The sequence below is a fragment of the Megalops cyprinoides genome, chromosome 23 (genome assembly GCF_013368585.1).
Source record: "Megalops cyprinoides isolate fMegCyp1 chromosome 23, fMegCyp1.pri, whole genome shotgun sequence".
In the NCBI taxonomy this organism is placed as follows: domain Eukaryota; kingdom Metazoa; phylum Chordata; class Actinopteri; order Elopiformes; family Megalopidae; genus Megalops; species Megalops cyprinoides.
The window spans coordinates 12,499,534-12,518,345 of NC_050605.1; the positions used below are offsets into that span (position 1 = coordinate 12,499,534).

The 18,812-nt window shown below is 43.1% G+C and overlaps 1 protein-coding gene across 1 annotated transcript; it reads right to left on the reverse strand.

The window, feature by feature from the left end:
- Nucleotides 1–6,934: 6,934 nt before the first annotated feature.
- Nucleotides 6,935–14,933, reverse strand: LOC118770539 (interferon-related developmental regulator 1-like). The gene is made up of 12 exons (XM_036518278.1): nt 14,715–14,933; nt 12,255–12,359; nt 11,510–11,591; nt 10,907–11,031; nt 10,545–10,702; nt 10,157–10,207; nt 9,247–9,425; nt 8,434–8,542; nt 8,105–8,239; nt 7,831–7,959; nt 7,531–7,626; nt 6,935–7,352 (listed from the first exon to the last, which is right to left on the reverse strand). The coding sequence occupies exons 1-12, from the start codon at nt 14,743–14,745 to the stop codon at nt 7,266–7,268; spliced, it is 1,287 nt and encodes a 428-aa protein (XP_036374171.1). The 5' UTR covers nt 14,746–14,933; the 3' UTR covers nt 6,935–7,265.
- Between the last annotated feature and the right edge of the window lie 3,879 nt (nt 14,934–18,812).

An 18,812-nucleotide genomic window follows, 5' to 3' on the forward strand; every position in this document is an offset into this window, starting at 1 on the left:
TCCGAGGAGGGACAAACCACAAACTGGTGACAGGCTGTTGGGCACCCAAGGCTCATCGATGCATGAGGGCAACGAAGGCTATCCTGTCTGGTCTGAACCGACAGAAGGTCTACTTTGGCACAAGTCACAGAAAATTGTAATGATGGTTACGGGAGGAATTGTCACAGGACACAGTGCATTGCACCCTGCTGCGTATGGAGCAGCGTAGCCGCAGAACGGTCAGAGTTCCCATGAAGACCCCTGTCCACCATCGAAAGTGCCTACAATGGGCACACGAGTGTCCGAACTGGACCTTGGAGCAGTGGAAGAAGGTTGCCTGGTCCGATGAGTCCCGTTTTCTTTTAGATCATGTGGATGGCCATGTACGTGTGCACCATTTACCTGGGGAACTGAGGGCACCAGGATGCACTGTGGGAAGACGACAAGCCAGTGGAGGGAGTGTGATGCTCTGGGCAATGTTCTGCTGGGAAACCCTGGGTCCGGCCATTCATGTGGACATCAATTTGACACGTGCCACCTACCTCAACATTGTTGTAGACCAGGTACACCCCTTCATGGCAATGGTATTCCCTGATGACAGTGGCGTCTTTCAGCAGGATAATGTGTCCTGCCATACTGCACACATTGTTTGGGAATGGCTTGAGGAACATGATGAAGTGTTCAAGGTGTTGCCCTGGCCTCCAAATTCTCAAGGTCACAATCTGATTGAGCATGTGTGGGATGTGCTGGACCGAGAAGTCCGATCCACGGTTGCTCTACCTCGCAACTTGCAGGACTTGAAGGATCTGCTGCCAATGTTTTGGTGCCAGATACCACAGGACACCTTCAGGGGTCTTGTAGAATCCATGCCTCAGCGGGTCAGCGCTGTTTTGGCGGCACCCGGAGGACCAACAGTATATTAGGCAGGTGGTCATAATGTTTTGGCTCATCAGTGTGTATATGTATGTGTAAATAAATGTAAATGTAAATATAGTATGTATAATATTAAATATTTAACTTACTTTAATAATTACTTACTTCTTATAGATGCATTATGTATTAAATATTTATTATAAATAATAGATTAAATGAAAATAATACAGAATCTTTATGGGGTCCTCAATGAAGAACTGGGCAATTAACTTGCCTTGGTTATAGCGTGTTTATGTTAAATAAGCAGTTGGGCACATTGTACAGTAAAGTATAGTCAGCTTCCCTTACATGCGGGCTTGCAATATTCAAAGCCCTGCTCTGGGAGGCCAAAGCCTGCTTTGTCTGCCTCCTTACAAAGAGAAGGAATGCAGATATTATTATGGAAATTGATTTCTATTAAATCAATTCACAGCAGAGAGGATCACATATGAATGGCGAGGCAGCCATCTCCATTGGGGGAGTGGAATGAATACAATCCCAGCCTCCTCTCACTCCACTAGTTCGCCTACAGAGTTGTACCATCTACTTTCATTCCAGAACCTTCCATTGTTCACTTTTCTCCAGGCGTTTTCTCGGAGTGTTTTTGCTTGAGAACTCTCCGTTTGTGGTTTTTGCTTGGTATAAATGGCATCATTACATTAAGGCGGGCTGAAGTGATTCTCAGTGAAGGGTTGCGGCACTATATTTTGGCCCACTTCTCTCTGATGAGGTCTCTGGCACTCTAGGTCTCGTCAAAAAGGGCTGAATTTAAATTCAGCATTTCTGTTTTTGCCATTTGGAACAAAACATAAGACAAGAAGGTAATCATCAGATGGCCAACTTAAAATGTGGTGGAAGCTCAATAATTAGTGTTAAAAGAAGGCCATAGAATGGGCAGCTTTTTGATGTTTCCTGCATGACCATATAGCCAGTCTGATTAAAGAGATTGCATGAGGCCAGGACCAGGGCAGTGACCAGTGCCACTGCCAGGGCGATGAAGCCCATGGATAGCAAGATCATCGTACTTGACTGTCTCATCTTGACAATCTGCCGAATTCAAATGAAAGGAATTTTTCAGAACATCATTAGACTTTTAATCACTGCATTTATCCTTTTAACTTCCTTCTCTCAGTGAAGGAGCCTAGGAAGGAGTCTTCATTAGCAAAATCAGTTCACCTCTTTGCATATGTGATGAAAGTTATGTGTGATGACCTGTCTCATGTTTATTCATCTAAATGTACTCTGTTAAAATCTGGGACCATGTGGTGGAATCAGGACTCCTGTATGTGTGTAGTATGTGTGTATATGTATTTGTGCATTACTGTGATGTCATCTTTGGGCTGGAGAAAGCGATTAAATCCCCTGCATTAATGGATCAAAGGGTGTGTCGATTTTGGCACCATGATCCTGGCACTCGTTCTAGATTCTGGGCCATGATGTAATGGCAGACTGAGGGCGGGCCAGGGCAGCAGGCATAATCTGGGGCGTGACCCATTTTGGCTCTCTGTAGCTTCCATTAAAAATCTAAAGTGCAGTTTTCAATTGATCTGCCTCCAGTGTCATTGGCTACATCTTTAAATGTGTTTATTATGCTTCTTCATAGTCACAGATTGTATTAAATGAGAAGAAACAGGAGCTGCTGTTTGCCTGATCTGGGACCGTCCTGGCTGTCTCTGCGAGCCCTCACAGCGTGGCTGGCACTGACGCGGGAGCTCAGAGGATCTGCCAATACGGGTCAGAGGAGTGATGTCAGAACCAAAAGCAAGCACACACCGGTTTGAAAGAACTGTGACCACCACAGAGGGGAAAATAATGTGTTCCTTATGAAGGATGAGATCACTCGATGGATTATCTGCTTTGACAATAAATAAGCAAATCAATTAAATAAAACATATACAAAAATAAATGAATGTCAGCGCGCCTAAAAGAAATGACCGAAGGAATCATGTAATTCCGGCAGCTGACTCAGCCAGTAACCATTTGTTTCATGAGGGTTGACACATCTTAGAAACTTGGGAGGCTGTGTCACAAATGCTGTACTTCAAGGCTAATTCTGTTTAATTATAACGCAATCTGTGTGACGTTTGAACAGGTGGCCAATCTCCCATCAGCACCTGGGAATAGAGCGTGATGATGCAACCGGCCTGGCGAGGGACTGACACAAAGTGAGATTTGCGTTGCTGGCTCAGCACTCCCAGCTCGGCGCGCTGTGTCTATTTTTAAATCCGCGGAGGGCTCTGACCGACCGGAGAGGGACGGAATGTGATCGGACGTGACGCGATGTGTCATCCCTCATGCGGCGCGGCTTCTTTTCAGAGGAAGCGACCTCTCCATCACCGAGATGAAAGAGGACAGGCCAACGACTCCTTCAGCTGTGCAGAAATGTTGTCTTTGACCGCTGCATGACAAAACAAAAAGAGGGAATTTTTTTTTTCCTTCAAACTGATGATAACCAGTATTTGAGTTCCTGTAGGACCCTGCAAAACAGACATTTAAATTAATGATGTAAAGGTACGTCAGACTGAATTGAGTGTTAGATTTATGGTATCTGAGATTTAGCACTGTAAGTTTCCTTTTTTAGTGTGAGATGGTGAATATCTTCACAGGAGCTGTTTGATTAGGGGTTCAGTGGCTTTTCAGATGTGGGCAAGTGGTTGCACTCAAGTGATGGCAACGCTTAAAGCATCTTAACTTTCAAATGCCTCCTAGTACAGTATGGAGAGCCTTATCACAGTATAACATCAAACTCAAAATGCTGGCTGCTGAGTCATGGGACAGATATAGATACCCATATTGGGAATCTTGGAAAAATAAATTAACTTCATGATAGTTGACAATATATGACAGCAAGTGATCATAATCGACAGCTCTGAAGACACTTTCATTTCAGTGCCACAAATGACCTGGCAGAAAGACACACACCAGAGAGTTAAGTGTCTCTATCACTACAGCACTCCCTCTACTCTTCAGTGATGAACACTGAGCATCTGATAGGAGCACGGAGCTGGGGCGGTCAGGTGGCACAGATTGCATCAGTTTTAATTCCCGCGAGGCTCCTGTTTGTAAGGACAGCGGAGGCCATCGGCAAGCCAGGGAGGTCTGGAGCACTGACAGGAAACAGGAAGTTACTCACATGCATAATTTACCCTTTGGCAAACAATCTGCCGAACTCACACCGCGAAGCGGAGGGAGCGGCGTGACAGTTTCCACTGCCCACTGCTTCCGCCAGTGTTATCTGAGACAGAGTAATGGATCATACAGGCATGGACGGGCACACGCTCATGTCTCAGTTCCCTCATAACGTGCTTCAGCGGACCAGGGGGACGTTCTACAAATGACACTGCGAAACCAGTGTTCCTGCTATAGGATGCGTCAGAAGAAGAACAAATGATTTACAATGATGACCAGAGAGTGGCCCTCTCCATTCCTAAAGAAAGTGTGCTGGTCTTTGTGTCTGCAGCTAGACGATGGAGGTACCTATCGTATGAAGTAAATTGCGCTGGAGGTGTACTTGAGTGTTTTATGCTCTTCAGTCCTGGTGGACTTTCCTCCAGTTCTCACACTGAAAATCATCATAGGTGACCTAACCTGAAGCAGCCATGTCACACAGGGAAGAATTGCAATGAATCTTTGTCATATTATGCCAGAGAAGTGCTGTATGACAGAATACCTGGTATTCTGCAGCATGACTGGAGGTTCACATTTGTAACTGGCAGCATATAATATAATGGCAGATAATGGGTACAAAGTAATGGGGGTCCTATGGCGGTACCCATGGCAACATTAGTCTTGCAGTTCTACCCTTGGCAGCACAAGCCTAGGAGATGTGTCCACCAGAGGTCACTTCTAGATATACAGTCCCCTCAGATTACTTATGAGCAGCTTGCAGGGGAAACCCTTTATCACAAAGAACATCACATACAGCGACTCCTGCATTAGCGGTTGAAATGTTGATGCAGAATGATCACAGAAGGTCCTGTGAATCAAAGCTCACTTTCACCATATAAAGATATGCAACAAGCCAGCCTTGCACAGCTTTCGATTTGCATTAAAACCTTCAAGCTACGTCATTCATTCTTTCTGAAACCAACATCAGGAGGAAGTCTATTGTTCGCTGTTTTTATATGCTGTTACTCTACACAACTCGTACAGACCTATGCTGTAAAGATTTTTTCATTAATTCATGTATAGTTAGTGATAAACCTGAGATATAAAATAGGACCTCTTAACAAACAAAAACTTTTAAAAGTTTTAAAAACAGTTAAATAACCTTAACCATACCATATGAATTCCTGATTGATGCCATGTCAATTCTATTAAGTGTCACCCATAAAGGCTCTATTGAGATGACGGGGCTTTATGCTCTGCAGTCAGTCTAAATTAATCTTTGCCCATTTTTTTGATTACAACTCTGAATGATATGATTACAACATGAATGCAGTGCATGCTCATGAAGAAATTTAGTGACAGATGGACATTTTTGGCAATAATGCCAATAATAAAACAGAAATTTTATGAAATAAAATGTGAAACATAATTGTCAATTATGCTACAAATTGCAAGCAAGTTATCCACATATCCAACTTTGCACCAGTGTATCAGAGCAGGGACCCATGATAAGGGGAAAGATATAGCCTGATAGCTTGAGTGTCCTGGGGTAATAATAAGTGCTTTACAGTCTTAAAAGCCTTCATGAATGACTGGTGGGTAGTGTTTTATGGGTAAACAAATTATTGATGAGAATGAATTTGATGATACAGTGCAATTCCCCAATTTCAAAACTCTGACCCAATAATCCTGGCTCTGCAGTGGCCCCCTTGTAATGGCCCTCTTGAATTTGTTGGTTGTAGGACCACAAACATTACATGATGTAACATGCTAATCTGAGGTATGATTAAGGTAGCTATAGCAAGGTTAAAATCACTTAGAAAGGACTTCTGAAACTCCCACAGATTTTAGCGGAGCAGAAAGTAGGTTTCATTTCAGAATTCCACTCAGAAAGCCTTGCTCCCCGCTCCCCATACAATCAGAAAATTGGAATGTCACAAGTTCCTCTGAAGAAATACTGTCATTTTTATTTTACAGCGCAGTTCCTCTTTAAGAATTAACCTTAGAAGATAAATCGCCTACATCCTAGCCTTGTCAGTATCTTGCCGTATGTGGACCTGTTTCCATGGCGACTGCGACCCAGCGGAACAGAGATTTCTGGGAAAAGCGGCCTTGAGATGACAGCAGCTGAAACCGCGGGAGCCTCCTCCTCCAGGTCTCTCTCTCTCTCTCCGAGGCGCAGCGGAAATGAGGACGGGGAAACACACAAAGCAGGTGTCCGTTAGCGTTAGCTGTGCTAATGAAGGGCGCTTATTTTTAAGGCGATGGAAAATGCGCTTTGAACAGCGGTCATGTGTCACCAGAGGCTCTTCAGCAGAAGAGAACGCCAGCATGTGTTCAAAAGATCCAGCACGTCACACTGCTTGCCTTTACCCTTTTAGTATTCGTATCACAGAATGAAATGACTTATTCATTCTCATCACACACTACTAAAATTTAATGAAGAGGGTTTTGTGCAACGACAGGTAGATTTTTTTAAGGGTTTTGATCAGGGATGTGCCATGACAAATGGGCTGGGTAAAAAGTTAGACCAAAATGCCATTTTAACAAGTAACTACACTTGTGTACTTGTTCTTTCCTCAACCTCTTCTTCCATCGAAAACTCAATTCCATAACAAGCTGGACAGCAGCTGGAGATCAGACTTTTACATTGACTTCCACTGAGCAGATTAACACATTGAGGCCTTTTGCTCTGTAAATTGATCTGTCCAACGATCTCTCCAATGGCCTCCCATTCCAGGTGCCCAAGAGCTGCCTCTCCTAGTGTGTCCACACCATGATGAACCAAAGATCCCATAATCCATAGAGCCATGGATGACAGACAGCAAGTCCACAAACCTTTCACTGAAGTACTATTGTCCCAACATTCACTCAATGTTTTAAATAGCAAAGTCGATACAAAAACAGGAATTTCAATGTACAGATTTTATTAGTCACACAGAATACAGTCAATTCATATTTATTACGAAATGTACCCTCCCTCCCTCAATCCCAAAAGTAACAAATACATACTGAAGTACAGGAAACAACATTTTGTGAAAATATTCATCAGTTAAATGCAAATTACAATATTATACTTTTAATCAAGGATACAATTATTTAAAGTGACAAAACAATATTCATGATTTACATAAAAAGCCACAGGAAGTTAATTCAATAGATATATTAAATAGACAACTAGATAGTTTAATAGATAAGTTAATTCAATACTACTAATATACATTTTTTAAAATGGTTTTTAATGAGATAAAAAGTTAGCCAAATGTCTAGAATTCTCCGACGTCCACCCTCTTGTCCCGACACTTGCTCCTGGCCTTCGTTCGAGCTTTAAATGCAGCTGCGTTGTACAGGTGCTGGAGAAATGCAGATAAATTATTAATTCACTGAGCAGACTGAACAGAAGCCAATATTCAGAAGCCAAAGTCTCAATATTTTCTGAGATGTCCATTTTTTCCCCTTAATTGCCTGAGATGAGAATTAGAGAGAAAATTATTCACCCCATTTTAAAGTAGTAATATTAGACAGAATTACCCTCTCAAAGCGGGAGATTTTCATTGCCTTCAGTGTCGCCGAATCGACCATCATTGGAGGACCAAGCTCAAACACATCACGGATGAAATCATTCGCCTGGGATAAAGAGCGACAGAGAGACTGAGACCGAGACCACCAGAACACGCAGAAAAGCAATGAACTTTTATTTTCTTTCACTCACGCACAATACTCTTGAGAGACCTGTTGAATTAGTAAGCCCTCATCAGTTAATTTATTAAAGTGATGTCTACAGTGTGTGTGGGCCTGTTTCACCTGTGGAAACATCAAATCATTACCCACCTGCAGATGGTAGTTCATTCCAGACCCGACGAATTCCCGGAAGGCGTCGTACGTCCTCTTCCTGACCCAGCTGTCGATGTCCATACGCTCCGTCCCGAATCGGATCGTCTCCGTTTGGAAGTCTCCTTCCTGCAAACAGAAAAGGAGGACCAGTCAATATTCCCCTTCTTTAATATCCCATCTCCAGGGACCAATCGGTATTCTTCATGTTCACCTGCCAACCACAAAAGGACCAATCAATCCCCATGTCTACTCCTGCTGAGGGAAGGCTCACCTCCACAGCCCGCAGCACGTCTCTGAAGACGGACCTCTGCTTGCGTTTGTCATTCTTGGCCCTGTGCTTGTTGCAGTCGGTGGCCAGGGCATTCAGCTTCACGCACAGAGGCTCCAGGTCTTCAGGTTCAAACTCCTGCAGGAATGGAGTCAAAACCAAGGGGGGGGGGGGGGGGGGGGGGGTCAAACCAAACTGTATCTGGCCGGTGACATTCCAGCGACGGTGACAACTCTCCTCTGGCACTGCAGCTGCCTTTCGCGAGCCATTTTCCCCCCCACACAGGTCTGATCTGAGAGTGCCCGAGAGCCGCGGCGCTGGCAGTGACTCACCGCATCCAGGTCCCTGGCCAGCTCGAACAGGAGGGCGATGGTCTCTCCCGCGGCGATCCTCATGTTCACGTCATCGCACTCCAGCAGGCTCGGGAGCTTCCGCAGGTGCCTGAGGGCAGCGGCAAAACGCTCAGAACACACACACAGGAAGGTCTGCAGAAAGGCAGAAGAGCTGCTCGACTTGAATGATCCATACGCATGCCCGCCATTTTGATCCAAATCATTACTTAATATATTTCAAAGGAATCTACAGTAAAAACCCCTACCGGAATGGTTCAGTTACTGCATGAAGGCATTTGTCAATCAACACCAACAAACAGTAAAAATGAAACATTACCTGGAAACACTTAGTACAAGTACAAGTAAACACCAATAAAAGGCTGGCTATCAGCAGCATGCTAAAGCAAAAAGCCCTGCAACAGAGGATATTGGTTATTATTTATTGTCATTCGTGTTATCATGTTGCAGCTGTATCATTTGACAAGGTACAATTTCCACCAAATGCAATTCAGAGCATTCAAAGCAGATACACCCGTAAATTCAACAGATTCATGTGAACACAAAACTAAAAATGTATCTCCATAAGACTGCCATCAGAATTAGTAGGGAAAGAAATTGAACTTATGAGCAGATAAAGGTGTTTTTCACCAATTTTTTCCACGTGTTCCAAGGAATCTGCCAGAGGACCCCCATCATTAGATGTTAGTATAACAACAAGCACAGATGTGCTGACTGGCTTGCTCTCCTCAGTAGAATGTACTGCTGTGCATATTAAGCCGGATACACAGACGACCCCGGAGGGGAGTGGCGTACTTGCTGAGAATGGCCTTGACCTCAGTGCCGGGGCAGATGGTGAGTAGCAGGGCCCAGGCTAGCAGGGCGTGGATGTGGAGCACGGTAATCTGGGGGCTGAAGGTGGAGCGACTCCCGTCCGCCTTGGCATACGACCTGCTGAACAGGCTCTCAAAGCACTCCATGGTGGCGTACACGTCCTGGCACGCAAGCAGAGAAAGGCTGTGAGCTGGTCTGCTGCTCTCACCGCAAGACATCACGCACTAAAGATGGGCATCGTTACACAGATCGCATGCAACAAGTACACACACAAAAGGCATGAAGATTTTAAATGTACATGTGATTAAGATGCTAGGGTGGGTATATACACAGCTAGAAATTATAGCTCTGGTAATAGATGCCTCCAATCACTTTGTGAGGCCACAGATGAAAGGTCAAATCTATGTTCAGCACTCAGCTGTGGCCTGTCATGCAGGACCCCTTCTTTTACACCACTGTGGAATCACAGACTCGACCTTTGAACTCGTTTTCCATTTTCAAATGCAACTGGCATTTCAAACTGGAAACAAATGTTTCAATGGTCATATAATTTATTAGGAAACAAGGAGTTAAACAGCCGTTTTATCAAATGAAATAAAGCTCCCACAGGTCTGGCCTTTTTCAATAATAGAGTTTGCCCTTTTCACAAAACCACACCCTTAGATGTATAATTCCCGGTGAGAGAAGAGCAATACCGCTCCCACTGCAGTCTGTACCACAGCTGTACACTGCACAGACTCTCAAAGGAGTAAGACTCTTACTGTTCGGCAGTCTACATCATCTACTCCTTAGTGAGTGTAACCCTCACAGTACTGCATCTGAACTCTAGTCAAGGACTTTCTTTTTGCTCTTTACAGTGTCGAATGTAACAGGGACACAGCACTGTGCTTACCAAGATATCATCTTCCGCAATCAAACTGCAGATTCCCAAACTTGTCGCACACTAAAAACAAACAAAAACTGTAAATGAAACGTTGCTCAAATTGACCCGACCTGGTAAAATAAAAGGTTCTAAAATTTAATACTACTGTGGCGTGATAACCCTGGCTGTGGAATGAACTGAAATGGTGCACTTCGTAACTATTACAGCCTTTTCCATGCTTCAGAACTGAATTCATCTCCTCATGAAGTAGTCACAAAGCCATTCTTGGGGCGATTTAATTGATTTTCCAGGAAAAAAAAAAAAAAAAAAAAAACCACACACTGGCTCTTGATCAATTAGAAAAAGACATTACTATTCAGAAAGGCAAAACACTGGCCAAAACAGGAAGCATACTTACTGCTTGCCTGGCCTGGATGTTGGCAGCTCCATCAGTGAGGATGTTCTTAAAGATTGGCTTGAGGGTCTTGAAAACTTCCTCGCTCTCGATCCCAGAGCCCAGCTGAATGCAGAGGAGGCAAGCCAGGGAGGCGGCCGCCCGCTGCTCCTCCCCCTTGCCTTTGCAGGATAGGAGGATACCGTTGAGTGACAGGAGACCACACCCACTACTGCAGCAGCACTGCTTTCAGTCTCAAACTCTCCACAGGGACAGAGTGACAGCTGTCTCGATAGTGAATAAGGCAAAGGGAAACAAATAAAAACTGACAAACCTATCGATAGGTTAGCCACTCACTAAATATTAAGCAGAACACTGAACAATACCTTTCTTGAGGCAACGCTCTATGCTGTCGGTGATGGTCATCCTCCTCTCCAGAATGAACTCGTACATGATCTTGGTTGCCATGGCAGCCTTCAGTCCATCTAAAGCACTCTGCCTGGTTTTAGCACTGTAGACCAGAAATTGCAATTGAAAGAAAATGTAATTCTGTCTCATGTCGTCTTTCAGGCAAATACATGTATTGGGTAAGGTAATGGATAGGGATTCAAAAGCATGTCGAACAAAAAATTTAGGAGAAAATAACCCATTTTATCCGGTCTTATTACTATTAGTCATTTCCCTGCCTTAAAGTGTGAAGAGACTGGTATGACGAATAAGAAATAAAAAACATTTAATGTAGATTATAACAAGTTTTCAAAAATAACAAAATCGCAGCTCTTGAGTGTAACAATACAGGAATATGGCAAAACCACTATGTTAGTTCCACAGCAGGAATACTCCTTTCATATGCTGCAAGCCATGGTGAGCAATTTAGATGTCCTGCCACTGAAATTATTGTAACTGAGAAACACTGACAATCAACAAGGCACGGTCAGCAAGATGTGCAGAACAGCACCAAAACACAGCTGTGGTACGAATCAACCCACCTTTTATCCACTGTACTGTCGATAAAGCCCTTCAGTTTGTACTGGAAGTCCTCGAGGGCCACGTCCTCACCCAGCTCCCCTCCTGCTCAACAACAGAAAGCAGCGCGGCCGTTTAGGGCATCACGCTTCCTACATCCTGTACAATCGATTTTTCCCCCCCAGACAGAAAACCCCCAAACTGAGCATTAGTGTAGCAAACTTCATCTACCAGGTTGTGGCTCATGTAGAACATTCATCTTCCCTCTTTGCTGAAGGAGGCAGGGGGAGCAGGTTCTGTTGCATTGATTTCCTCGCACCGTGCCATTTCAACCTGCCCCAATGAACCATGCACCGTTACAGAGCATGGTGCAGGTCCCTCTATTATCAGCATCTTTTTCTCCCATTATCTTGGCAGACCTCCTTTCCCAGTGGCACTGATAAGGTATACACTTAAGCCTTTTCCTTTTATGTAGCTGGATAAGTACTGCTTTGATTCAAGCTCGGAAACCTTGTGAGGGTATGTGCCCCTGTGCCCCACTATGGAATCAAACTAGCAACCCTCTGGTTTCCAGCCAGGTTCCTTATCCGCTTAAGACACAATGCCATTTGTTTCTGCTGAAACGACTGAAATAACGACAATAAATGTGTGTTATCTGTAAAAGGCCGCTCTAGGACAAGACTGCTGCTCATAATACGGCAGATGCTACCGAGAGGAACGCAAACAGATGACAATGGCAGAAGTCGAAGCTGAAGAGAGGCGGGTCACCTTCGTCCGCGACGCTGACCGAGTCGCTGAAGCTGCTGCAGTGGCTGAGCGTTTCGATGGAGGCATCCTCATCGCTGAAAGGCTGCACAGCTCTCTGCTGTCCCCCTGGAGCGCAAACAGAGGGGACACTTCAGAACACAGAAGTGCATTCCTTTCCCCATTCACAATGAACTGACACCCCTGGATCGGCCTTGCATAACCTATTGCCTTTCAGCAGTAGACCTGAATGTCACTAAATGCAAGAGCTGAATCCAAATGTGATGAGATCATGGAAATTACAGGTATTTCATTTAGGCAAACTACTTAACCTGACCTTAACACTACTCCTAGCCAGGCAGACAAACAGCCTAGATTAATTTAAGCAACTCCCCAGTTCACCTGACACAGGGCAAAGCAACAGTGTCACAGAAACTGTAGGCCTTTTATGAAATTACTCTACCCCGCTACACACAAACAAAACATTCAACTTCCACAAAGCACTCAAATGGTTATTCATAAGATCCAATAACTTCCTGTGACTTTTTGAGTCTAGAAAGCGATCTAGTATTGGGGCTCGAGAAACCGTTTCCATGGAAACATTCTAACACACGAAACTGATATTCCAAGCAAATACCCATTGTTTTAGGATGAAACTATGTAAATTGGCAACACTTCACATTTTTTTAAGCGCTGGATAATAAGGTCACACTGACTGTCACACTATGTTCCTTTTTCAGTGTCAAGGGCACAGCGATATGGTAGGCTTAGGAAAAACACAACAAGGGCCTTTTCAGAAAATGTTCCAGTGGTAAAAGCCAGAGTTCCCCCCCTTCACTATTGTCTTGACAGTCAGAAAGAGTTTGCTTTTAATAAAATGTGTTTTTAACAGCATGTCTATGTGACAGGACTGTATATTGAACTAACTGGAAGACAAGTTGTTTGTTAAAATGCTGTAAATATGACCCACTACCAGACGTTTTGGTGTTGAATTTAGAACCCTTCCCAAAAAAAAAAACCTCGGTTGAAATGTAATGGTTTATTAGTATCCACAATCCCCTTTGTATAACATCATTTTTGTTGGACCCATTTGAGTACATGCAAATCCTTTCAATATTGTTCATCCGGACAATACCAAATCTGAATCATAACTGACTCAGTATTCAAACTTACAGTATGTGTTAGTTACCACTGGGAAAATGTAAATTACAGCTATGTCTCAATAAGGCAAGTGATTATGGCTGTCTCAGCCGTTGGAAATATCCGCGGACAGGTGTAAATATTGACAGTACACGTGATGAAGCTCATGTTGACAATCCATCCCTTCCTCAGAGACCCTACAACACTGCAGGTGATTCATGGCTGGCGGGGTGACAGAAAACACTAGGGTTGGTCAATGCCTCCAGGTGTTCAAACGACCCCCTTCATTGGCAAATATCTCCAATTCAACGGACTTGATGGATATACGATCCATCAAGCCATATGGAAACGTCTTCCCATAAAGATGAGCCCATCTGGTTTAAAAACAATAACCCATGAAAACTGAAAACAGTTCGGCGATGTAACATACCAGTCCGCTCATGACACAATTGACCAGCATTTCAATTCACGAGTCATTACCTGCATCGTTTTCATCTTACACGATTTTCTTAATTAAGATAGACAGGCCTTATGTAACCGTATTTAAAATGGGTCAGCCGCTTTCAGAGCTTGAATACCAAGCCAGCTAGTCAAACTGTCCTCAAATAACCCCTGAACAAGTGGAAACTTGTAGGTGTTCTGGATTCCGAAAGTGAGAGATCCAGTCATTTGATATATATAATAACTTCAACAAAACGGAGAAATATTACCATTTCCAGACAGAGCATCAATCTTCGGGCTAGCTCAAACGATTTTGTTTTGTTACAATGGAACAACATGGCTTCGGTTTTAGCTGCTGGATAGCTACTGGACAATAGCACAAGTGATTCATATTGGGGGAATACGTGACAAGACGTGCGTCCAGCTGAATAATGGGAAACGACGTGAAGTATCAGATTCTGACAACACATACGTTTAAAACATTAATCGACTGCGAGTGTACTGTATCTTACACGTCAACATGATTTGCTTTCCTGGCTTGCTAGATACGCATCCCCTTCATTCGTGGCGTATATCATCATAACTATTACCATTCCAGTGTCAATTATACATATTCTCGATTAATCTAGAAAGTAGTGTATATAAATATCATAGGGTACTTATAGCTCATCTTATTCAGGACGTTTTATGTAGCCTCCTATTATTTCTCAAGCATATTGTGGCTCTCATCCAAATAAAACACGGGCCTCAAAATGGTGGACAATGTAGTCCTGTTCGCCAGAAGTTATCGTTGATTCAATCGCACGTTTTGCATGCGAAATACTACAAATCCCACAGTTCCCTTCGCACAATCTAGGGCAGAGGCATGACGGCCAGCCATAACAAACAGGCATCGTTCCTTACCTCGGTTGCTTCTCTTCTTGGACCTTGGCATTTTCGTACAAAATGTTCAGAACTTCCACAAAAATCAGCCAATAGACGACCAGTTTCTACTGCAATGTCTCCTCAGATAAAAACCTTCGATCGGCACTGTTAACAAATTAGAATTGAAAGCAGTTCCGGTGAAAGTTTCTCGACGATAACGATACATTTTCCCTCTAAAACTAGGGCTGGACACGGTTCCGTTTGACACCGGCTTTTATAGGACCGACATGTCACACGCACAAAGAGGAGGTCCCTAACGCTAACCGGCCTGCCAGTCATTCGTGAAGCCAATCAGGTTGTAGGAAACCAGGTTTAGTGACTGGCTACGAATTACTCAGACTTGCTTGTCACGTCTCCATGCATACACAGTAGAACACGTCAATGAAATGCTCGCTAACCTACATCTAGTTGTGTTTCCATGCAGATTGCCCGTTAGTTTGTGAGGGTAAAGTGCCACTATAATGCAGATTTAACAATAGTAGTGACATATGGGCATGTGGGAACTGATTTATGAATTATCACTCAGAAAAATCTGTCAAACAATGCACTGTAAATGGCGAGAACCTTTTCTAGCTGTGTGAGAGGAAGGAGATACTTATGTGTCACTAGGGCCTCTCTCTGTGAGTTGCCTGCGAGGGATATCTGTTCTTGTACTTGGGAAAACTGCTGGTGCTGCATACGTTTTTCAGTTTAGAATTCTGGGGATACTTTATTATGAAAGGGTTGTTAACTTATAGCCACAGCTAACGTTATCTTCCATGAAAGTGAGGAGATTCAGCTTGTGGAGGTAAATGCACTTATTTCTCGCTGTATCTGCATTTCCCAGAGCTGATTATCAGCAGCCAGAGCACCAAGACTTTCCTTTCCATCTCCTTATCTTTACAGTGCACATGGGTGTACAGCATGTGTTGTGTGTGACTGGAATATCCCCCATTTCTGACAGCAAGAGCAGAAAGAGTCATCCTTATGGGTCCTCTGCAGGAACTTATGCAAAGCATGTTTCATCAGACATGCTGCTGGGCTTGAACTTGCAGTATACCAAGTGCATCGATGCAATGCGCAAGTTTTAAATAATGTAAAAGTGGCAAAAGCAATGGCAAGGTGCTGCATTATTTTAAAGTATTATACCTCCTTTTTCTGTGTCCTGATGTGAAATAAACTACAATTACCGTTGTGAATTTAATACCTTAAGTGTCAAAGTGTTTATGTTGTCAAATAAATTGCATGCCCTCTAAAAATGTCAAACCTTGATATACGTTAGCCTCCTATGACCTTGAAAAACCAAACAGTCTTTTACAAAACTAGAATCCACACCAGCCTTGTATGTTCAGGTGCCTAATTCCCTTGAATGTCCCATTAGTTACTGTGTACCTGAAGTATTATCTTCTGTGCCTCTGGGGAAAAAAAAAAGATGAAGGAAAGATGATGGAATTTTACATTTGCATTGCTTTCTCCACTGTAGTGAAATTCATTCTAATGATTGTAAGTACAGTAGCCTTGTTTGTCATTTCTCCACACACATACAGTACACACTTTATCTATTCTGCCTATTAAAATCTCAGTGTATTTCACTGTTGGGTAATAATATGTAATTTTTGTTTTGTCTGAAACTTGGTGTGCTGCTTTTCTTGGCCAGGGCTCTCTTGTAAAAGAGATTTTAATCTCAATGGGACAAACCTGGTGAAATAAAGGTTAAATAAAAAATAATAATAATGAAAAAAATAACAGCGGAAGAAAACAAAACGGAATTTTACACTACAGTAACTGTATCTGACTTCCTCATGTTGCACCACGGCAGATACCATAAATATATAGTGATAACAAATGGAACAGGTCATTTTGGATTTGTAATTGTCTGGTTTCTGGGTTCATCATTATATTCAAGCTAAACTCCCTCTTGTAGAGAGCATTTGAGCACTTAACTGATTAGGAATCACTGAGTACACACTCAGCGTCCCTCTGCGCACCTTCACAGAAATGAAGATATTGAGCATTGTTTTCCCTTGTTCATGAGTCATTTAGATAAGGACAGGGTGATTAAAGATCTCTGGTAGAAACCTGTGATAGCAGGAAAGTAAAGAACTTGCTTCTGAGGAATCAATGTATCAGAGGAAGGGGCTGATAAAGACAGCGGCCACAGTGATTAATGCTGATCTGGACTGAAGCAGAGGGTTGAGGAGCTGTGCTTTCTGCACAAAAAAGAAACCATGGACACCAATGGTCTGTATAGCAAGCTGCTGGACTTGCAGGGTTCTGATTTTGCAGTAGAGACTCCACTGCCAGCATGTGCCTCAGAATTCCAATGAGGAAGTGGTTGTAAACTAGAAGGAAACTCAGAAGAAATATGTGTGTGATAAAAATGTACTCCGCCAGTGCTATGTTGACAGCTGGGGATAATGCAAATGTGTGAGATTGCTAATAGGCAATCTTGCTGAAGTAACTACAGTGGATGACATTAACCCTTTCCTATCACCTTTCACTGCAGCAAAACTTGTTTGTGGAGACAATCCCAATGAAAGCTTATTGTGTGGAAGGATAGAATATGTGTACTGGCTTATGGTCATGCTGATTGTGTGTAAATATGCACCTTGATGGGATCTTGATGGGAGTACTGGCCCTCAATCACCTCTGCCTTTGTTGTGTAACAGTTGCTACACTGGTTCTCGTAGGAACTAGAAATCAGATCAGGAAAGATGTAAAAAAAAAAAAAACACATACACACACTCACAGAAAACCAACCACAATTAAAAATACTACAGTCAATTCAATTCTTAATAACAGCACAATCCATTAAGACAATTACCACAATGCTCTAGAACCATCAATATTCTATAAAAATCAAGCCCATAAAAGCATCAGATATCCACCATTTCAGCAATGGTTATGTGCAGTGCTGGAGTTCTGCAGAAAGTTATCTGCCCTCTTGACGCAGAACACCACACCCTTTAATAAGGGAGGTTGCAGGCAAGCACTGCAGTTGCACATATTTTTACTGGCCCGTGAATGGTAAAGGGAAGTAAAATGAGGTCATATGATTCCATGGTAACTTTAAGAATAGGAGCTTTATCTTTGTGACAGCCAGATGAGTTTATGGTGGGTGTATATAGTGCAGATTCAATCCTAATAAGTTGCTCATATTACAATATCAGTCAATGTGACAGTAGGAAAACTCTATGCTGATGAATCTCACTCCTCTATCTTTTTCAAATGTCTGTGTTAAAATTTTACAATGGATGCCTAAATGACCTAATTAAAAAACACCAATGTAGAGAGATACAGGCTCAAAGAATACCTGCCACAGTTCCCTGAGCGGAGTCACATTGAAGTGGAAAATGGAAGGTGACCTTTAAAATGCCATTGAAGTGGATGGAAAGGAGAGAAATACTGAAAGACTGCTTCAGCCAAAGTGAAAGTCACACCATTGTGTGCAGCGATGAAATACTTTATGTTGAATGTAACAAGGTCTCCCAAAATTAAGTCCGCAATCCAACTAATGAGTTTACAGTTTTTTTTGTGACCCTCATTAGAGAAAGCTAGGGCAGTGTTTTCCAACAGCATAATGGAAAAAGGACATGACACTGTCAATGTTAATTGTAATGTATGTCTGCTTTGGCCTCATCGATGTCTGGTTTGGTTCAAAATGGTATTAGTGATCATTTGCTCAGACACACCACTAAATGACCTGAAGGGCTTGTAATGATGTGTGGCCGCAGGTTTGACACAGGCATCCATGTGGAGAAATTAGCATCCTTCACATCTTCCAGCTGCCTCAATTAGAATCAGCTCCATCTGAGTGGGCATGTTAAATGTATGATGTGGACATTACGCATAAGGTCAAGTGTTTCATCCCCCACATTCATCTAATGACCCAACAGTGACCCCCTCATGTCCTGCTCCAGACGCACTCCATTAGCTGGAATGGTACAACTCCACCTCCGCTTCCTTGTCTGTCAGGGATGGGGGGCAGTGCTGGAGTGTTCCTGACATGCAGTCGTGTCACGGTAATGAATAATATTCCTCAGCTTTATCATCCTGCCAGTCAACTCCTGTTCTCCCCCTCATTGGGAGAGGACAGTT